Consider the following 17,459-nt stretch of genomic DNA (forward strand, 5'->3'; position numbering starts at 1 on the left):
TGATACTCTTGACGAGCATGTCGTCAATGTAGACCTCCATGGTCCGACCGATCTGTCGGGCAAACATTTGGTTCACCAGCCTCTAATACGTTGCCCCCTCATTCTTCAAGCCAAATGGCATGACGCGGTAATAGTAGAGCCCTTTGTCCGTGACGAAGGTCTTCTTCTGCCTATCTGGGGGATACATCGTGATCTGATTGTATCCGGAGTAAGCATTCAGGAAGGAGAGCTGCTTATGGCTGGCCGTGCTGTCAACCAACTAGTCAATCCGAGGCAGGAGAAGCTATCCTTGGGGCAGGTTCAGGTCCGAGTAGTCTACACAGACCCGCCATTTTCCGTTGACCTTCTTTACAAGGACCACATTAGCGTTCCAATCTGGGTAATGGACTGCTTCGATAAACCTGACACTAAAAAGCTTTGATACCTCGTCAGTTATAGCCGCATACCTCTGGGGCTCGAATGCTCTCCTCTTCTGCTTTATCTGCTTGTGCTCTGGGTCCATGTTCAGCCTGTAGACTATGATATCTGAAGAGATGCCCGGCAAGTCTTCGTGCGACCATGCGAAGACGTCTTTATGTTGTTGAAGAAAGCTCAGCATCTAGGACCGTTGCTTAGGATCCAGCGACGATCGAGTTGGATCGTTCTGCTCGGGTCAGCTTCTTCCAGCGGAACGGTCACTAAGCCTTCCATAGGGGAGTCTTCTGTAGAGTCCTTGGGGTTGAGCACATTTATGTTGAGGGCCTGCTTCGTTGTGCCCTTCCTGACTGCCACCGAGTTGCACCTCTGCACCTCATGTTGGTCTCCTCAGACATATCCGACCCCTCCTTCAGTGGGGAACTTCATCATCAGATGATAGGTAGAGACGACCGCCCTCATCGCGTTAAGGGACGACCATCCCAATATGACATTGTGCACCGACGACACGTTCACTATCAGGAAATCCACTACCAAAGTCACCTGATTCTGCCTTTCTCCTGCTGTTACTGGGAGGAAAATGGCACCCTCGGATATCATTTATCTCCAGCGAAGCCATGTAACGGAGTCTTCACGGGTTGAAGGCGCGACCTGTCGATTCCCATCTTATGAAACACTTCGGAGTGGATTATGTCGGCCGAGCTTCTCGTGTCGACTAGGATACAGTAGACCTTGTGATTGACTATTGTCATAGCCACCACCAGGGCGTCGTCATGAGGATGCTAGATTCCGTGCGCGTCATCCTCTGTGAAGGTCAGGCTGTAAGGCTTACTCGGAGTTCTTTCTTCGGCCTTTGGGCCGAATAGACGTGATGCTCAGGGTAAGAGCTTCGTGAGTATGCCTTCCAAGCCCTATTTGAGTCTTCGCCTCCAGACGGTCCGCCATAGATCATTCGGATCTCCGTAGTCTCTTTTGTAGCTCTGCTCAGCTGGTCATCCTTCCGAGCTGATTTCTCTTCCTTCAGGTATTGACGCAAGTGACCCTTGCGAATGAGGGTCTCAATCTCTTCCTTTAGATCGACACAGTCGCCGGTGTTGTGCCCATGATCGTGATGAAAGCGACAATACTTGCACTTATCTCACTGGTCGGCGTCTGTCTTCATGCAACTCGGCCAATGCAGTAGCCTCTGGTCTTAGATATCTAGTAGAATCTGCTCTGGAGACATGTTGAGAGGAGTGTATAACTGAACTTGCTTTCAGGCTTCCTACTCGGCCTTCTTTCTCGAGGGACTCTCTCATTTGACCTTTTATTTGATGGTTGTTGCTCCTCGTCCCTCTGTCTCTTCCATTTATATGAGTGTTCCATGGCTTGGGAATTCTTACGCGAACTGAAGAACTCCTCAGCGTTCGTATATTTTTGGGCTCGGCTAATGAGTTCGGTCAGAGTACTCGGCGGGTTCTTCCCTATGAAGAAGAGGAATTTCCTTTCCTTGAGCCCACTGATCATGGCTGATAGGGCCATCTTGTCGTCGTAACCATCCACCTGCAAAGCCTCTTCATTAAAGCGGGAGATGTAGTCTTTCAACGACTCTCCGCTCCTTTGCTTGAGACTAAGCAAATGGGTCAATGGTTTTCAACTCTTCTTTCCGACGATGAACTGAGTCAGAAACAATCGGCTAAGTCGGTGAAGGTACTAATCGATCTGGGTTTTAGTTGCCGGTACTAATTCTGAGCAGCGCCGTTGAGGGTTTTTGAGAAGGTTCTACACATCATCGCATCTGTAGCTAATTGAATCTGCATCTAGGAGTGGTAGGATTCTACATGCTCCATTGGATCCCCGGATCTGGATTACTGTATGACCGGAGGCATCACCTCATCTGTGATGGCCGAGGTGAAGGGAGGCTCGGTCTCGTCCATCATAGTTTGTACTGCAGTCGGAACGGGGATCAGGTGATTCTGGGTTTAGATCTGGTTGTAGAGTTCCGCGAGCTGGGCTTCCCAAGGGTCTCGGTTCTCGGCAATTGTATCTCGAAGAGCCTCAACCTCTGATATTCTGCCCATTCTTTTCCTTTACAATTCATGGCGAAGGTCCACCAGAGCCAGCGTCGAGGTGACTGAAATGTCAGTAGGAGCCCGAGTCGTTGGATCCTGAGTAGGACCTGGGGCTCTAGTGGACAAATTCTGAGACACTCCAGGACTCGTGCTCGGATGAGCGGACTCTACCGCTGTTGCTGGTACAACCGCTTCTCGAATGGAATGTGACTGTTATCCTTGTTGCTGCTTCATTTGATTGATCTCATCTTGTAATGCCTGAATCTCATTCTGCATAATGCCTGAATCTCATTCTGCATAGCTTTGTACTTGCCTCCTCGGTTCCAAGAACGTTGAGACGGCCCTATTGGAGTGGACCTGGCATGAAGTAATGAGGACAAACGTGCCACCTCGTTTAGCTCGGGTTTCGCGGCCGTTGCCTTCTTCTTTCCTCTAGCCATTTTTACGTAAAGCAATTGAGTCTTTTTATTAAGAATTCCCACATACGGCGCCAAAAATGTTGATGCAAAAATCTGGACCACCCTCCGCCGAACTCTGAGTACTCGGAACAAACCCTAGTCTTGCGCAGAAAGATAAGTAAAGGAGACCCTGGCTCAAGCAGGGGACCCTCTGATGCTAAATTCAGGGTAGGGAATCTGGGTCTAAGTAGTGTAGAGTAAAGAGGGTGTGAGATATGGCGTACTTGTTCCTGTAGAAGTGTCCTGTATTTATACCTGAAGGTCACTTAAGACGTGTCCGATAGTCTCGGCGTGGTCGTAGCCACTACGCAAAGGCTACGCGTGTGTAATAGTTAGCAGTTATCCAAAGATTGTGCCAATCATGCTATGGGCACTACTTCCACCAAGACTCGGTTTCTATCTGAGCTGACCTCATGGTCCGAACCATGGGTGAGTGAGTTGTCGATATACTAAGTAAAGAGGCTTGACTCGGAACAGTGATCCTCGGCTTGAAGGTATGCTGGTCGAATAGATGCTCTTCCGGGTTCCGAATCATCTCAATTGGGTCGGTTGTGATGTCATAGATCTGAGATCCGACCCATCTTGTAGAATGCACAAGGACTCATTCCGAGTCCGTGGTTGCTGTTGTTGCTCTGCAATAATCCTCAGGTCGGATGCACATTGGCCCAAGGATGATCACCGATGTCAAGGCTCAACTAGATTTGGCTCGGTCTAGATTTCCCCATAACAGGTTCTTTTAAAATTGACTATTTGCTCCTCTCTTAGAGGTGTTCTAGAAATGTCTGCGATCGAGTAAATAACTCTACGAACGAATGGACTGGATCAAATTGGAAAATGAAAAGATTGGTACAGGTTATACATTTCGCCACAACTTTGTGGAAAATCCAATATCCTGGAGATCTCGACTCCTCTTTGGTAAAGAGAGTAGGGCGGATTCCGTGAGGCCATAACCGGGGGGACCATCTTGATGTATGTGTTATATATCCCTAGCCTCCGTCCACGCTCACCATCAAAAAAAACTTCCTAGGACCCACCGTAATGTTTATTTTCCATCCAACCTGTCGATGAAGTCGTACAAATTTGGTTCAATGGAATAACACACATATCAGCTTGCTCCGAAACTTTTGTGCTCCGTGAGAAGTTATTTTACCAGTTAGCATTCATCACCGCCGTTTCCTGTGGTGTGGTCCACCTGAGATTTACATTTGCTTCATGTGTTGGCAAAACGGATGCAGCATGGATATACAACACATACATCAAGGTCGGATTGGAAATGCCCACCGTTGAAACTTTCCTAGGCCTGACCACGCTGTTTATATGCGATCCTATCCGTCGGTAAGGTTATCTCCACCAAACAAAAATATCAACCTGATCCAAAACTTCTGTGGTCCCGGGCTTTCCATCCCAACCGTTCATGTGGTGTGGCCCACTTGAGTTTTGGATCTGCCTCATTTTTTAGCCCATTTCCTAACATGGGCTAACGAAACTGATGGACGGAGTGGATGTCACACAGATAATGCGGTGAGTCCCATAGAGTTCCTGTAGCAGGAAAGTCGAATCCTTTCGGGTGGGGTACCCATGGCGTGCTCCGTCTGATGAAGCGGGCCCCACCATTTCTTTCATTCAGTTTGTCCAAAATCCAAATAGACAGACACTATCAATTCATTTCCCTCTCCTTCTAAATTGGAAAACTATCAAATTCCATTGGAAAGGATTGTGTATCCAAACGCCACCCAAGTGAAGGGAGCAGCCATGTAACATGGCCCAGAATCTTGTAGCCTCTAGATTCTCTCGCCTACTATCTTCAACTGCCGTTAAATCCCAGCCGTTAAATCTCGTACCAACGTTCGAATTTCCCACCTCCACAATCAGATTTCTCAAACGCCATTCATCATCGCCTCTCTTCATAGACTACAGCCATGAAGATTACAATGACGATCGAAATTTCGTCGATCTCGATGCCTTCTACACTTCTCTTCTCGACAATTCCACCCACTCAAAAGACCTCACCCAAATCCATTCCCATATCATAAAGACCGGATCGCGAGATAGTAATTTCATTGTGACCAAGTTCGTCCATACGGCCTCGAATCTTGGTGAGGTCCGTTACGCACGCCAACTGTTCGATGAAATTCCCTGCCCAAATGTATTCCTCTGGAATGCGATCATTAGAGGGTATTCTCGGCACGACTCGTCTGATGAGGCCCTCCAATTGTATTGCAGAATGCAGTGGGAAGGTGTGGGCCCAGACGGGTTCACACTCCCTCATGTGCTCAAGGCCTGCAGCGGGTTGCTGGCGCTTGAAATGGGTCGCCGAGTTCATGGCCAAATTTACAGGCATGGGCTTGAATCAGATGTTTTTGTGCAGAATGGTCTCATAGCTATGTATGCGAAATGTGGCGTGGTTGATCGTGCCCGTTTGGTTTTTGATGGGATTTATGATCGAACAGTGGTTTCTTGGACTTCGATTGTTTCTGGGTATGTGCAGAACGGTCATCCTTTGGAAGCTTTGAGAATTTTCAGGCAAATGCAATTGGCGGATGTGAAACCAGACTGGGTTGCGCTTGTCAGTGTTCTCAAGGCTTACACTGATGTTGAAGGGTTGGAACAAGGGAAATCCATTCATGGTTGTGTTATTAAAAGTGGATTGGAATATGAACCTGATTTGCTGATTGCGCTCACGGCGATGTATGCAAAATGTGGGGAAGTTCAGGTCGCGAAATCATTGTTCGATTGGTTGCCACTGCCGAATGTCATTCTATGGAATGCGATGATTTCAGGGTTTGCAAAAAATGGCTATGCTAATGAAGCTGTCGAGCTCTTTCGCAAAATGATTTCTACGAATGCTAAACCTGATTCTGTCACATTACGTTCTGTGATCCTAGCTTGTGCCCAGGTGGGCGTGCTAGACTTAGCCAAATGGATGGATGATTATGTCAGTATGAGTGAGTTTCATTATGATGTTTTTGTCAACACAGCTCTTATTGACATGTATGCGAAATGTGGAAGTATCAGCCATGCACGTATGGTTTTTAACCGCATACCTGATAAAGATGTCGTGGTTTGGAGTGCTATGATTGCGAGTTACGGATTGCATGGCCATGGCCATGAAGCAATCAATCTTTTCCACTGCATGAAGCTTGCTAATGTGGAACCGAATGACGTGACCTTTGTCAGCCTCCTCTCTGCGTGCAATCACTCTGGTCTGGTAGACGAGGGGTGGAAGTACTTCCACTGCATGAAGAGAGACCACAGAATTGAGCCCCGTCACCAGCATTACGCTTGCGTGGTTGATCTCCTTGGCCGCGCGGGGTATTTAGATGAGGCCTATGAGTTTGTGTTGAATATGCCGATGGAACCAGCCGTGACTGTATGGGGAGCTCTGTTGAGTGCATGCAAGATCTATGGCAATGTGAGATTGGGTGAGTACGCAGCCGAAAGGGTTTTCACTTTGGACCCACTGAATGCCGGGCACTATGTGCAGCTCTCGAATCTTTATGCTTCAGCTGGCTTGTGGAATGATGTATCGAAGGTCCGTGTCTTGATGAAAGAGAGAGGGCTGGTTAAGGCGCTCGGATACAGTTTGATTGAGATAAACGGTAAGCTTCAGGCTTTCCGCGTGGGAGACAAATCACACCCGAGATCGAAAGAGATTTTGGCGATGCTTGAGAAGTTGGAGAGGAAATTGAAGGAGGCCGGATTTGTTCCTAAATCAGACTCTGTCTTGCATGATTTGAATACAGAAGAGAAAGAGGAGAGTCTCTGTAATCATAGTGAGAGGCTTGCGATTGCGTATGGTCTTATTAGCACGGCTCCTGGGACAACTCTTAGGATTACGAAGAACCTCCGTGCATGTGTGAACTGCCATTCAGCGACGAAACTCATATCGAAGATTGTTGAGAGAGAGATTGTTGTTAGAGACGCCAACCGTTTTCATCACTTCAAGGATGGTTTCTGTTCTTGTGGAGATTATTGGTGAGATGGGCGGATTCTATTCAGATACTGTAAATTATCAGGTTAGTTCAGTTTCAGAAAGGATGAGTTATTCACAACTTAATCTTGTCATTTTTGTTAGTTAATATGCATCTTGTCTATTTCATTGCTTCACAATGTCATTGCTGATTTGGGCAAGTACCAACATGCTACAGAGGCGTGCGATCTAGGCCATCTATCAGATGGGTCCTATGTAACTAACATCTAACACCTACCTTGTATGTGCCCTGACCCAAGAATGAGGCTGCTCCACTCATGGGCCCACGGTGTACGAAACAAATCTGCAGTGGAATTTACAAACCTTAGGGCATGTAAAAATCTCCAGTTGCTATTTGTGGTGCAAATTTTATATTTCAATCAGTTGAATGTTATGATGCTGTGTTATTAGCTTGTTACCTTAATTTTTATATTCTTCATTTGTGAAATCGTCTGTCTGATCATTTTTTTCCCTAATATGTAATGAACTTGTCTATGGAATGTGGGCTCTTCTTTCTCCTGCAATAATTATCATTTTCTAATGTCATTTGCAACTGATTATTGTATCAGCTGTACAATTCTCGATCAGGGGGCCATTCCTTGTTCGAGGAGCCAACCATGTCTCTCTCACTGAAGCTTTTCCGAATCTTTTGAAATATTTGAGAAAATAGAAGTATCAACATGCACATCAAAAAGGTGCGCTACAATTTTAGACTGTTATTGCACCCAAACTATGCTTAGATTATCTATTTAATGCAGCTCATGGGCTCATTGCAGCTAAAGGAGTTACAAGGGGAATAAAAAATTATGGTCCACTTTTAAATGACATGTGATTCATTCTGTTTTCATTCTGGACATCTTGATGGGGGAGGAATTTGGGGAGGCCTTGATGAGATTGGTGTTTTGAGCGCATGCCAGATGGAATGTAGACCCTTGATGCAAGGACCACATAGCCTTTTTGACATTGTATAATGAACAATAGCAGGAGAGGAAGACAAATGAATTTCTCTGTTCTCTTTGCCTTGGGTGTAGTGGTCAGCTACTCTAGAGGGAGAAGGGATTCCAGACTCCTTGAAATCATCCAAGGGGAGAGGGGTTGTAGTTTCAATGAGTTGGCAGCTGGATTCATGGGAAACATGCTTGGTGTACAGGCATTTTATGATCAAGATGAAGCTCAGATATGCCTTTCATTGTGAGTACACCACCATCATCATCATCTGTTGGTATACTGTTTTTATATGGTTTACTTTGCAGTTTTGGTACAATCACATGAGTGATTTCATTTGACAAGAAACTTTACTTGCTTCTTCTTAGCCACTCTTCTATTTAGTCTCTCATGTGGACTAATGTATTTCAGATGCAAGATTTCATAAGAAATGGTATCTTCTATTTCAATAATAGCTTCCTATGAGCGTCTTGTGAACTAAGACTAATAGCATTTTAACAATAGTAGTTTTTTTTTAAAAAAACATTTTATAGAGATTAGTCTTTTGGCGAGATAGATGAGTTCCATGTAGCAATGGGTCCAGTGTTAATCCCTTACCTTTTTACACTTGTTATAGATGAACTAGATGATGAAAACTATCCTAGGATGCAAGATGAGAGATCAATTACACATTAATTTCAGCAATCAACATGTAAAATCAAGCATATCTACATAATAGATTCGGAAATTCAGATTTATAACATGAAAATCCTATGCTATCACATACGCGGTGCACGAAAATATAAAATAATTTAAGAGTGGCCTAGTTGGAAGGGGGGACTTCCAATCTAGCGTGGGTAGTGTAACAGCCACGTGGATAGACGATGATGCAAGCAAAATTCTGGTTTGGGAAAAGTTTCACAAAAAAATTCAGATTTTCATTAGGTTTTGTATTCATGGATGGAGATTTAGGAATGAGGTTTTTATGGATTCAAATGATCTAGGGTTTATGGAGTTTTGGAGGGAAATCAAAGAGTGAAAGCCCTAAATGGGGCCCACACGTGGCTACCTGTACGGACGCACATGCGTGCATGCGCACGTGCAAGTCCATATGTGGCTAGGTGAAGGGGAAGAAAGAGATGGAGGATCGAGTAGGGTTTTGATGGGTTTAGAAGGATTTAATGGAAGGAAAAGGAAAAAGACAAGAAAAGAAGAAGAATACCTTTTGAAGAAGAGAAAGAGGAATGATGCACCTTGGGGAATCCACCACTAAACAAGCACCTACCTTTTTACAATTTAATTGGAAGGGAGGGTTTCTCATAAACCCTAAAACATGAAGAAAATTCATTCTCACAAGAGAGCTTCTCTCTTTTTTCTTTCTTCTCAATAACTCCACTAGGGTTGGATGTCCACCTCCCGTGCTTTTATAATTAAAATTTTGGAATAATTACAACTATGCCACTCACTTAAGTGAAATGGTCCATCATCCAAAATTTGAAAACTAATACACTTATTATCAATCTTTACCAACAAATAAATACTCAAAATAACAAAAAACATAAAGGAAGCAAGATCAGAGTCTAAGGGGTCCAGATCTGGAAGATCTAGCGGCCCGATGGCCTGATCGATAAGATCTAACGGTTAGATCGACACAAAATAAAAATCGTATGAGTAAAATGGTCTCCTAAGTAGATCACATGCATCATCCCAAAGTGAAGTCTTCTTGATGCACGTCCAATGCATGTGAGGTCTTCAAAATGGCCCGACGAGCCCCATCTGGAACTTGTCTACCGTCCACAAAGAAAGATGCACTGATGTGGGTGGTCGTCTCCATCTCTGGTACACTCGAGTAGGTCCTTTGGTGTCCCAATTATGACTGCTACTATTGAAATGAGGCCTCCTTAGCTGTTTCAGATGATGTGGTGTTGGTCGATAAAACTATGCAGGGCACAAATGCTAAGTTAGAGACTTGGAGGTTGGGAGGTTCGCTCTAGATTCTACAGGTTTAAAACTTATACCATATTTTATTGGGATGTATTGGTGTGGTGTAGTCATGAGGAGTATCGTATCAACTCCTTGTTATTTACTAATAAAAAGGAAATTAGTCTCTTGTGTTGTGACTAACAAGCAATTAAGCACTAATCTCTCTCTCTCTCTCTCTCTCTCTCTCTCTCTCTCTCTCCCCTTTTTCCTCTCCTCTACCTCTTCCCTCTTCTTCTTCTCTCACTCTCTACTTGGCATCAGAGCTCTGGTAGGGGATTTGATTGTAGCTGTAGTTGATGGGGGCCATTGCTGACGTTATCATTCCATACTGATGACGTCAACGCCATATGGACGGTGGTTCCCCTAATGAGAAAAACTATACCATAAGCTAGATCTTAATGTTAGAGGAATTATGATGAGTTTCTGAAGATGCTTTGGTAAGTTTTTTCATATCCAAAGAACCAATAAATGAAAATTTGTTATTACTGTTCGGCTTGTATTAATCAAGTTGGGTTTTTCAGAGGTGATTAGCTGTACCTATATGATCGGTATGATAATTTAGGATTTCCGAGAAGTTGAATTATGAACATCCGTGCATAGTTGAAAATTCTATGTGGACTTCTGTACTTTAGGTTTCCACCGAAACCTACTTTTGAAAATTTTGGGGGTTGTTTTGCATGATTTATGAATGGGGGTTGTAGTAGGGGGTTGCAAGCTGTGATTTGATGTTTGCTGATGAATCATGACAAGTCTTGTTGCCGTGTTCCATCTCAGTGATGTGTTTTGTACCGTATAGAAAAAGGGTTTTGATGATGGAGATGCCTTGAGTGTAAGTCTAGTGTGGTGTTGCAAACTCCAAAGGGGATGCAAATGGATCAAAGGAAAAGAAACAAGACCATAAGGAAGAACGCTAACAATCCTTAAACCGGATGCTAGAGATCACGAAAACCCCCTCTCCAAATCCTCTACCAAATAAAAAAACACCCCAAGCTAAAGAACTTCTATTTCATCATAATCATAATTGTAATTTACGACTCCAAACATAACCTTACCATAATTGTGAAAAGGGATTTTTACCAAAGTGGCCCCAAGGTATGGCCATTGCACGTGTTTAGCTTCCCATTTCAATTCTTTTTTTTTTTTTTTGGCTTCCTGACAGCTTTTTATTTTTTACAAATATTTTACAATGATGAAAATGCCCGTTGGCATTGGTAGTTGCACTCCTAGTTGCTTTTGAGTGCGGGAGAAGCTTCATCTCCCATCCTGATGCATGATGTGGCCCAAGTGGTGATTGAGCTCCTTTGAAAGGAGATCAAATCCGTTCATTCTCTTTGTGGCTCACAATTTCAGTGGGAAAACACTAATTTTAGCCCGATTCCAGCTCTCTGTGGCTCACAACAACCAATAACGGTGGTCGTTCACTCTCAATTGTTTCATCTGGTGTGATCCACCTTTTCTATGGATGTGCCTCATTCTTGGGCCCATGCCCTTATATTAAATTCTGAATCAAAAGGACGGAGTATATTTGACACATACCCCATGGTAGGCCTCACAGACTGTTTCTGAAGACCCTATAGGTAGGGCCCAGTCGGTGGAGGACCCTATTTCTACCTTTTCTAGTTTCTTGCAAAGAGCTTCTTCTTCCTTCGAGGGACCCACCACCACTCTCCGGCATTAAGTCTTTGGCTTTTGAGTCTTCGGCATTCAAGTTTCCGGTGTGATGTTCTCCGGCGTTGTGTATTCTGAAACTCTTCTTCTTCGAAGTTTCCTCCACTGGATCCACCACCACGATTCTACGTACTATTTTCCGGTGGACTTTTCTCCTACGTTCCATTCTTTAGCATTCTTATCTCTGAAGGAACAACAGTTGTCTTTATTTTATGTCTGACTACTCATTGACCTTCCATCTACAACATCAACATAAGAAGTGAGAAGATAGGTAATATTTGTAATCGGTTTTATTAGAGTTGTATTGCAAAATATTGGTAAAACTGTAAGTCTTCTTGCTGGCAGCTTTGAACCAACCACAGCCCTTAACACATGACAACCACGATCCTTAACACATGACAACAACGACCCATAACACATGACAATCATGACCGTTAACACATGACAACCATGATCCTTAACAATTAAGACAACACATGACAATCATGACCCTTAACATATGACAACCACGACCCTTAACAATTAAGATAACACATGACAACCATGACCCTTCGTCAGATTGATCATCAGACCAAGAATATGGTCCAGATCAACAATTAAGATAATTCAATTGGTTGGATTCTTTAGATCTTGATCAATCGATTTGTGTGCCCATTTGGTTGCATCATATGGAAGTTGGGTACCTAGGTGGTAAAATAGTAGAGCCTGCATCTACAGATCCACCTCATACATAGCAGAAGGCAAATAAAATGATGATCATGTCATGACTGCTTTATTCTATGAGCCCACGAGATCAATCGGACATTGATGTATTGTGAAACTACTAAGGAGATTTGGGTTTCTATTGGCTCCTCATTGAAGAGGAATATAGCTAGTGCTTCAGTTGACCAAAGATATTGCTTTCTTTCAATAGAGTGATTTGTCCGTGAGAGACTGTGATTGTGGAATGTGGCTTGAGTTGAGCCATCATCGTTGTGTTGGGTCATGTTGCTCTAAGCAATGTTACACTGAGATTGAGGAATAACAGATCTTTGATATTCTTACTGGTCTTAACCTAGAATATGAGCCCCATCACATCAGATGCTCAGTAAAGAGCCTATTCCTTCTTTGATACTGTGTAGTCATTGCTACAATGGGAAGAGAGTTGTCAAAAGGTTATGTTATCGACGGATATAATTGTTCCAGAACAATTTAACACTTGTTGGCTCTTTATCATGGAGGCTGTGGATCTCATGGGTGTATTGATGGCATGGTGGTTTTTAGAGCCGTCAAGATCATAGTATCGCACTGTTTGTTTAGCCCATGGCCTTGACAATTTTACTGCTGATGATAAAGACAATCTTCATTGTACTCATTGCATAAAAGATGGATATGTTGGAATCTAGTTGGTCGTCTCCAAAAGCCAGCCTATTCTGCCACTACTGAAATGGAGACCCCTTTCCACACAGAACTACATGCTATGTCTTCTTTGGGTTCTCTCACATATCTCATATAGATGAAATTTCTGAGCTCAATCACCGTCTTACTGTTATTGAATGGACTTCATCTTTCCAGTCTGTACAAAATCAGCCATGATCTCTGTTATGATAATTTAGTGTCCAATGCTCATACTAGTTCATCGTCAATCATTGATTCTGGAATGTCCGATCATATGATGGCCATACATGCTCACTTTTCTTCATATTCATTATCTTCTTATTCTGGATGTGTAAAAGTCATTGATGGGTCACATACTCATGTTGAGGAAACATGTACTATTAATCTATCTCCTTCGGCATCCGTCTTTTGTATTATGTTCCGAAATTGTCTAACAATTAGTTGTCTGTCAGCGGTCCTACTTAGTCATTTAATTGTAGTTTGACCTTCTTTCCTTGCTTCTATGTATTTTAAGGACCTGAAAGCTGGACAAAAGATTAGTGGATCTTAAGTCGTTTTGCTTAAGCTACTTATGCCTCAAGTAGCTTATATTGGTTTATACTTATCCAATAGATAAGTATGTTCAGTAAACAATATATTTATCAACCAATAAGTAAAACAAGTTTGTTTGGTTTCCAACATCACATAAGAAAATTTTACACCTCTTCTACTAATCTTTCTCATCTTTCTTTCATCTCTTCCATTTTTTAAAAAATAAATATCTTCCATTAAAATTTCTTCTAATTTTTACTTATTCATGTGGGGTCTACATTTAATATCCACTGTCCATCATGTGGGGGCCAACCTTTGATGTGGACTGTTCATTATATTGGGCCTACCTTGGCCTTGTCTTCAATGTGAACCATCCATCATGTGGGGCTTATCTTCAATAGACCATCCACCCTATAAGGCCCACCTTCCATGTGGCTATCCACCATGCGGGACCACCTTAGATGTGGGTTGTCCATCATGTTGGACATTGGATGTGGATTGTCCATCATGCGGGGTCCACCTTTAACGTGGATTGTCCATCATGCAAGGCCCATCTTTGAAGTGAACCTCCACCATGTGGGGCCCACCTAAGATGTAGGCCATTCATCATAAGGGGCCAACCTTTGATGTGGATTGTCCACTATGTGGGTCCCACCTTGATGTGGGACATCCATCACGTGTTTGTCCATCATGTGGGGCCCACCTTCAATGGCCACTGCCCATCATGTGGAGTCCACCTTTGATGTGGACCATCCATTATGTGGGCCCTACCTTGTTGTGGGTCATCCATCATGTGAGGCCCACCTTCAATGCCCGCTGCCCGTCATGTGGAGCCCACCTTTGATGTGGACTGTCCATCATGTGGGCCACAGTCCATTATGTGGGTGTGGGTCCACCTTGATGTAGTGGGTCATCCATCATATGAGGCCCACCTTCGATGTTGACCTCCCATCATGCGGGGCCACTTTTGTATGGATCATCTATCACGTGGAGAGATGAAAAAGAGAAAGTTAAAAAAGTTAAAAATTAAAAAGCAAAATTTATGCCTTTAAGTGTAAGCTAATAAGCTGCTTTTACAAAGGTAGTTACCAAACTAACTTCTATTTTTTTAAAAAAAGAAGAAGAAGAAGAAGCTTGTGCTGCCATAAGTGAAAAAAGAAAGTAAGCTACCTATTGGGGTATATCCAAACAGGCCCTTAATTTGTTGTTTTCTATTCTACTTATGGTGATAATTTAAATAGGAATCGTTCCATGTACTGGCATCATAGATGAGGACATGTTACTCCTAGTTTAAAATTACTTCTTCCTTTGTTGTTTATTTTAATAGGTTTAGTAACATTTTGTGTGATACATGTCATCTTTCAAGTTTCAAAGCATTGAAGTAAATTTTATCTTATCAGTGAATGAAAAAAGTGATGTTCCCTTATCTTTATTTCACTCAGATGTGTGAGGTCCATCCTTAGTTTATATTTGAACTAGCATATTTTGTATCCTTCTTAGTTTATGTTTGTATTCACATATTTTGTATCTTTCATTGATGATTATTCTTGTATAATATGGACCTATCTTATGAAATTTAAAGATGAAATTTTCTCTGTCTTTGAGATGAATGTCCCTAAATTGTTTTGGTCTGATGCACCCCTTATTGCTTTTATTTAATAAATCATAAGGTCTCTTAAGTGTAGGCTGAAAAGGCTTATGTTCAGCTTTTGCAACAAGATAAACAGATGTTTACCATACCTCCTTGTTGGGATCGAAAAAATACCATGAAGGACAAATCATGATTTGAAAGCATTTTTCTACCGTTCTTCCACGTTTCAATATTAATTTAATATAATAAAAATTATGAGTTGTTAAGATATGAGGAAAACCTTCTTATTTAAAAGTTCAAGTTTTTGGACTTTGCAAAAAAGTCGGGATTTGTTCTTGATTTGGAAAATTGAATTTCTTATTATTGGGAATTTGATTATCTTAGTATTTTTATTGGATTCAAATGAAAGGTACTTTCTTATTTATATAGAAATACCATTTAAATTATTTTTATGTAAATAAGTTGATAATTTGTCCTAGTGCAGGATTGCCTTGCATATGTTGAAAACCTATCTAAGTTAAGAGGTAGCGTGACTCATGTAAGAGGAAGCGCAAACTTGGTGAATCAAGCAAAATTTAGAAGGCACGACCCTAAGTATTGGGTGCGTGGCTCGAAATTCTAGTGGTGCGGCCCTCGTAGCGTGGTCCAAATTACTGATGGTGTGGCTCCAATGCTAGGCTCGCGCCAACCCCCTTCCATGTGGACTGGTCCAAACGTCGCTATTATCATGTTATTGAATCAGTTTTCGGATGAGTAAAATTGAGGGTTGGCGCAACCCTTATCCCATGTTAAAGCGTCACGTCATCATTTGCCTCGGAGAAGCTTATAAATACCTTAAAGGGATCTCGTTTAGTAACTTAGTCATTCTATTTCTCCCCTTACAGAGCTCTCAGGATAGAGTGGCTTTTTTTTTTATAGGTGTAATTACAGAAAAATGCACTTAGTGAAGGTGTGACTATGCCATCGGGTTATCCCGAGGAAAAGCCACACTACCCCTCTATAGTCGAGGAAAAGCCACGTTAATGCCCCTTAAGCTATCTTATTGACTTTAGAGTAAACCTTTATAGCACAAGTGCCCTCCAAGGTGTTGACGTGGTTGTGCTATCCTCGAAAAGGCTTACTATTTGCACATAACATGGCATTTAATGCTTATTTGTCTATTCTTTCATCATACCATGCAATTAAACGTCAAAGTTAGCTTAGTGACTACTCTCATGGTGATCCAAATAGATCATAGAGGGATGAATAATCCCAATTCTCCAATCTAGCACGGATTTATGAACACCTTTCCACATCACAAACAATGCTCTAGCACCATCCCAATGCGTGAATAATACTTTCTCCGATAATAGACACAATGAACTACTCCTTGTCTAGGAGATTAATATGCGATAAGCGTACATCCCTTTTGTCGCGAATCCCCTGAATAACTATGGATTTGTGCTGGAAAGAATACCAATAAGGGCCCTAGCCCTGATAACTCACCATGTGAAGAAGCCACAGAGGCCAAAGCATGGATTGCAAAGAAGATCCCAAGGCTGTCAAATAGCAATCATAAGTGCATGCATTCTTACATATCATGCATCTCTTACATCTTATTACATATCACCGTTTTGTCACCATAGACTTATCACTATTTTGTTATCATACTATATTTTCTTAGAATCAAAGATATTTTAATAGAGATGCAATTAAGGATTTGTGGTAAATTGCAGCATGAAATATAATAAGAACCAAGATAATAATAATAATAAAAGCTTTTTAACTACCTATGCTCTTCTCTCTCTTGTACGTGGCAATGTGATGAGAATGTTTATGAATGTCTTATACATGAATGGTAATGAACGTGATTTCTAGTGCATTGTTTATTCAATACTAATACCCGATTCCTAAATGGCAACTAACACTGCTAAAGTATTTGGTTGTGTTTGTTTTCCTCATGTTCATAATATTCGCTGGAGTAAATTAGATGCCATAGTTAGTGTTGTCAAAATCCTACGATTTATGATTTATGATTTGAGTCAAATCTTCAGTAAAACGATTTGAATCCCACTTTTGAACCCCTTTTTATATGAATCCTACAATTTTATGATTTGAATCCTAGGATTTATGATTCAAATCCCTATTTAGGATTCAAATTATACTTCTTCTCTTCTATTTTAAACTTCACTTGGCTTTCATTTTATGTTTTTAAATTGGTAGGGGCTTTTAGAATTATTTAGAAAAAGCCATCCAGAAAAAAGAAGAAGAAAAGAAATCATCTAGAACAGGTAAATTATTTTATTTCGTTCTTTATATGAGATTAAATGATAAAAATTCTCTTCAACCATAAATCATAGGGCTTTAAAAAAAAAAAAATGATTTCCTTCTTCCTAACTAGTTGAAACACCAAATTGATGTATAACTTATCTGGAATGTTATTTATTTATTTATTTTTTATTTTTTATTTTTTTATGGATGGTTATGATCATGTTGGCCTATATGTATTGTGG

General features: G+C 41.9%; 1 protein-coding gene across 6 annotated transcripts; it reads left to right on the forward strand.

Moving 5' to 3' along the window:
* Positions 1-4,345: 4,345 nt before the first annotated feature.
* On the forward strand, positions 4,346-8,290 carry LOC131251472 (pentatricopeptide repeat-containing protein At3g12770-like). 6 transcript variants are annotated; one of them, XR_009173883.1, is made up of 3 exons: positions 4,347-6,939; positions 7,463-7,588; positions 7,670-8,290. XR_009173883.1 is itself a non-coding variant. In XM_058252193.1 (2 exons), the coding sequence occupies exon 1, from the start codon at positions 4,683-4,685 to the stop codon at positions 6,900-6,902; it is 2,220 nt and encodes a 739-aa protein (XP_058108176.1). In that variant the 5' UTR covers positions 4,346-4,682; the 3' UTR covers positions 6,903-6,939; positions 7,670-8,290. The 6 variants fall into 6 exon arrangements, 2 of the variants coding, with proteins under 2 accessions (XP_058108176.1, XP_058108175.1); XR_009173885.1 differs by having other exon boundaries at positions 7,925-8,290; XR_009173884.1 differs by having other exon boundaries at positions 7,482-7,588.
* Positions 8,291-17,459: the final 9,169 nt, after the last annotated feature.

Source organism: Magnolia sinica, chromosome 7 (assembly GCF_029962835.1).
Source record: "Magnolia sinica isolate HGM2019 chromosome 7, MsV1, whole genome shotgun sequence".
Taxonomy (NCBI): domain Eukaryota; kingdom Viridiplantae; phylum Streptophyta; class Magnoliopsida; order Magnoliales; family Magnoliaceae; genus Magnolia; species Magnolia sinica.

What these genes read in the sequence shown, in the direction of transcription:
- LOC131251472 (XM_058252193.1), top strand. Translation starts at nt 4,683, where the DNA reads ATGGCCCAGAATCTTGTAGCCTCTAGATTCTCTCGCCTACTATCTTCA.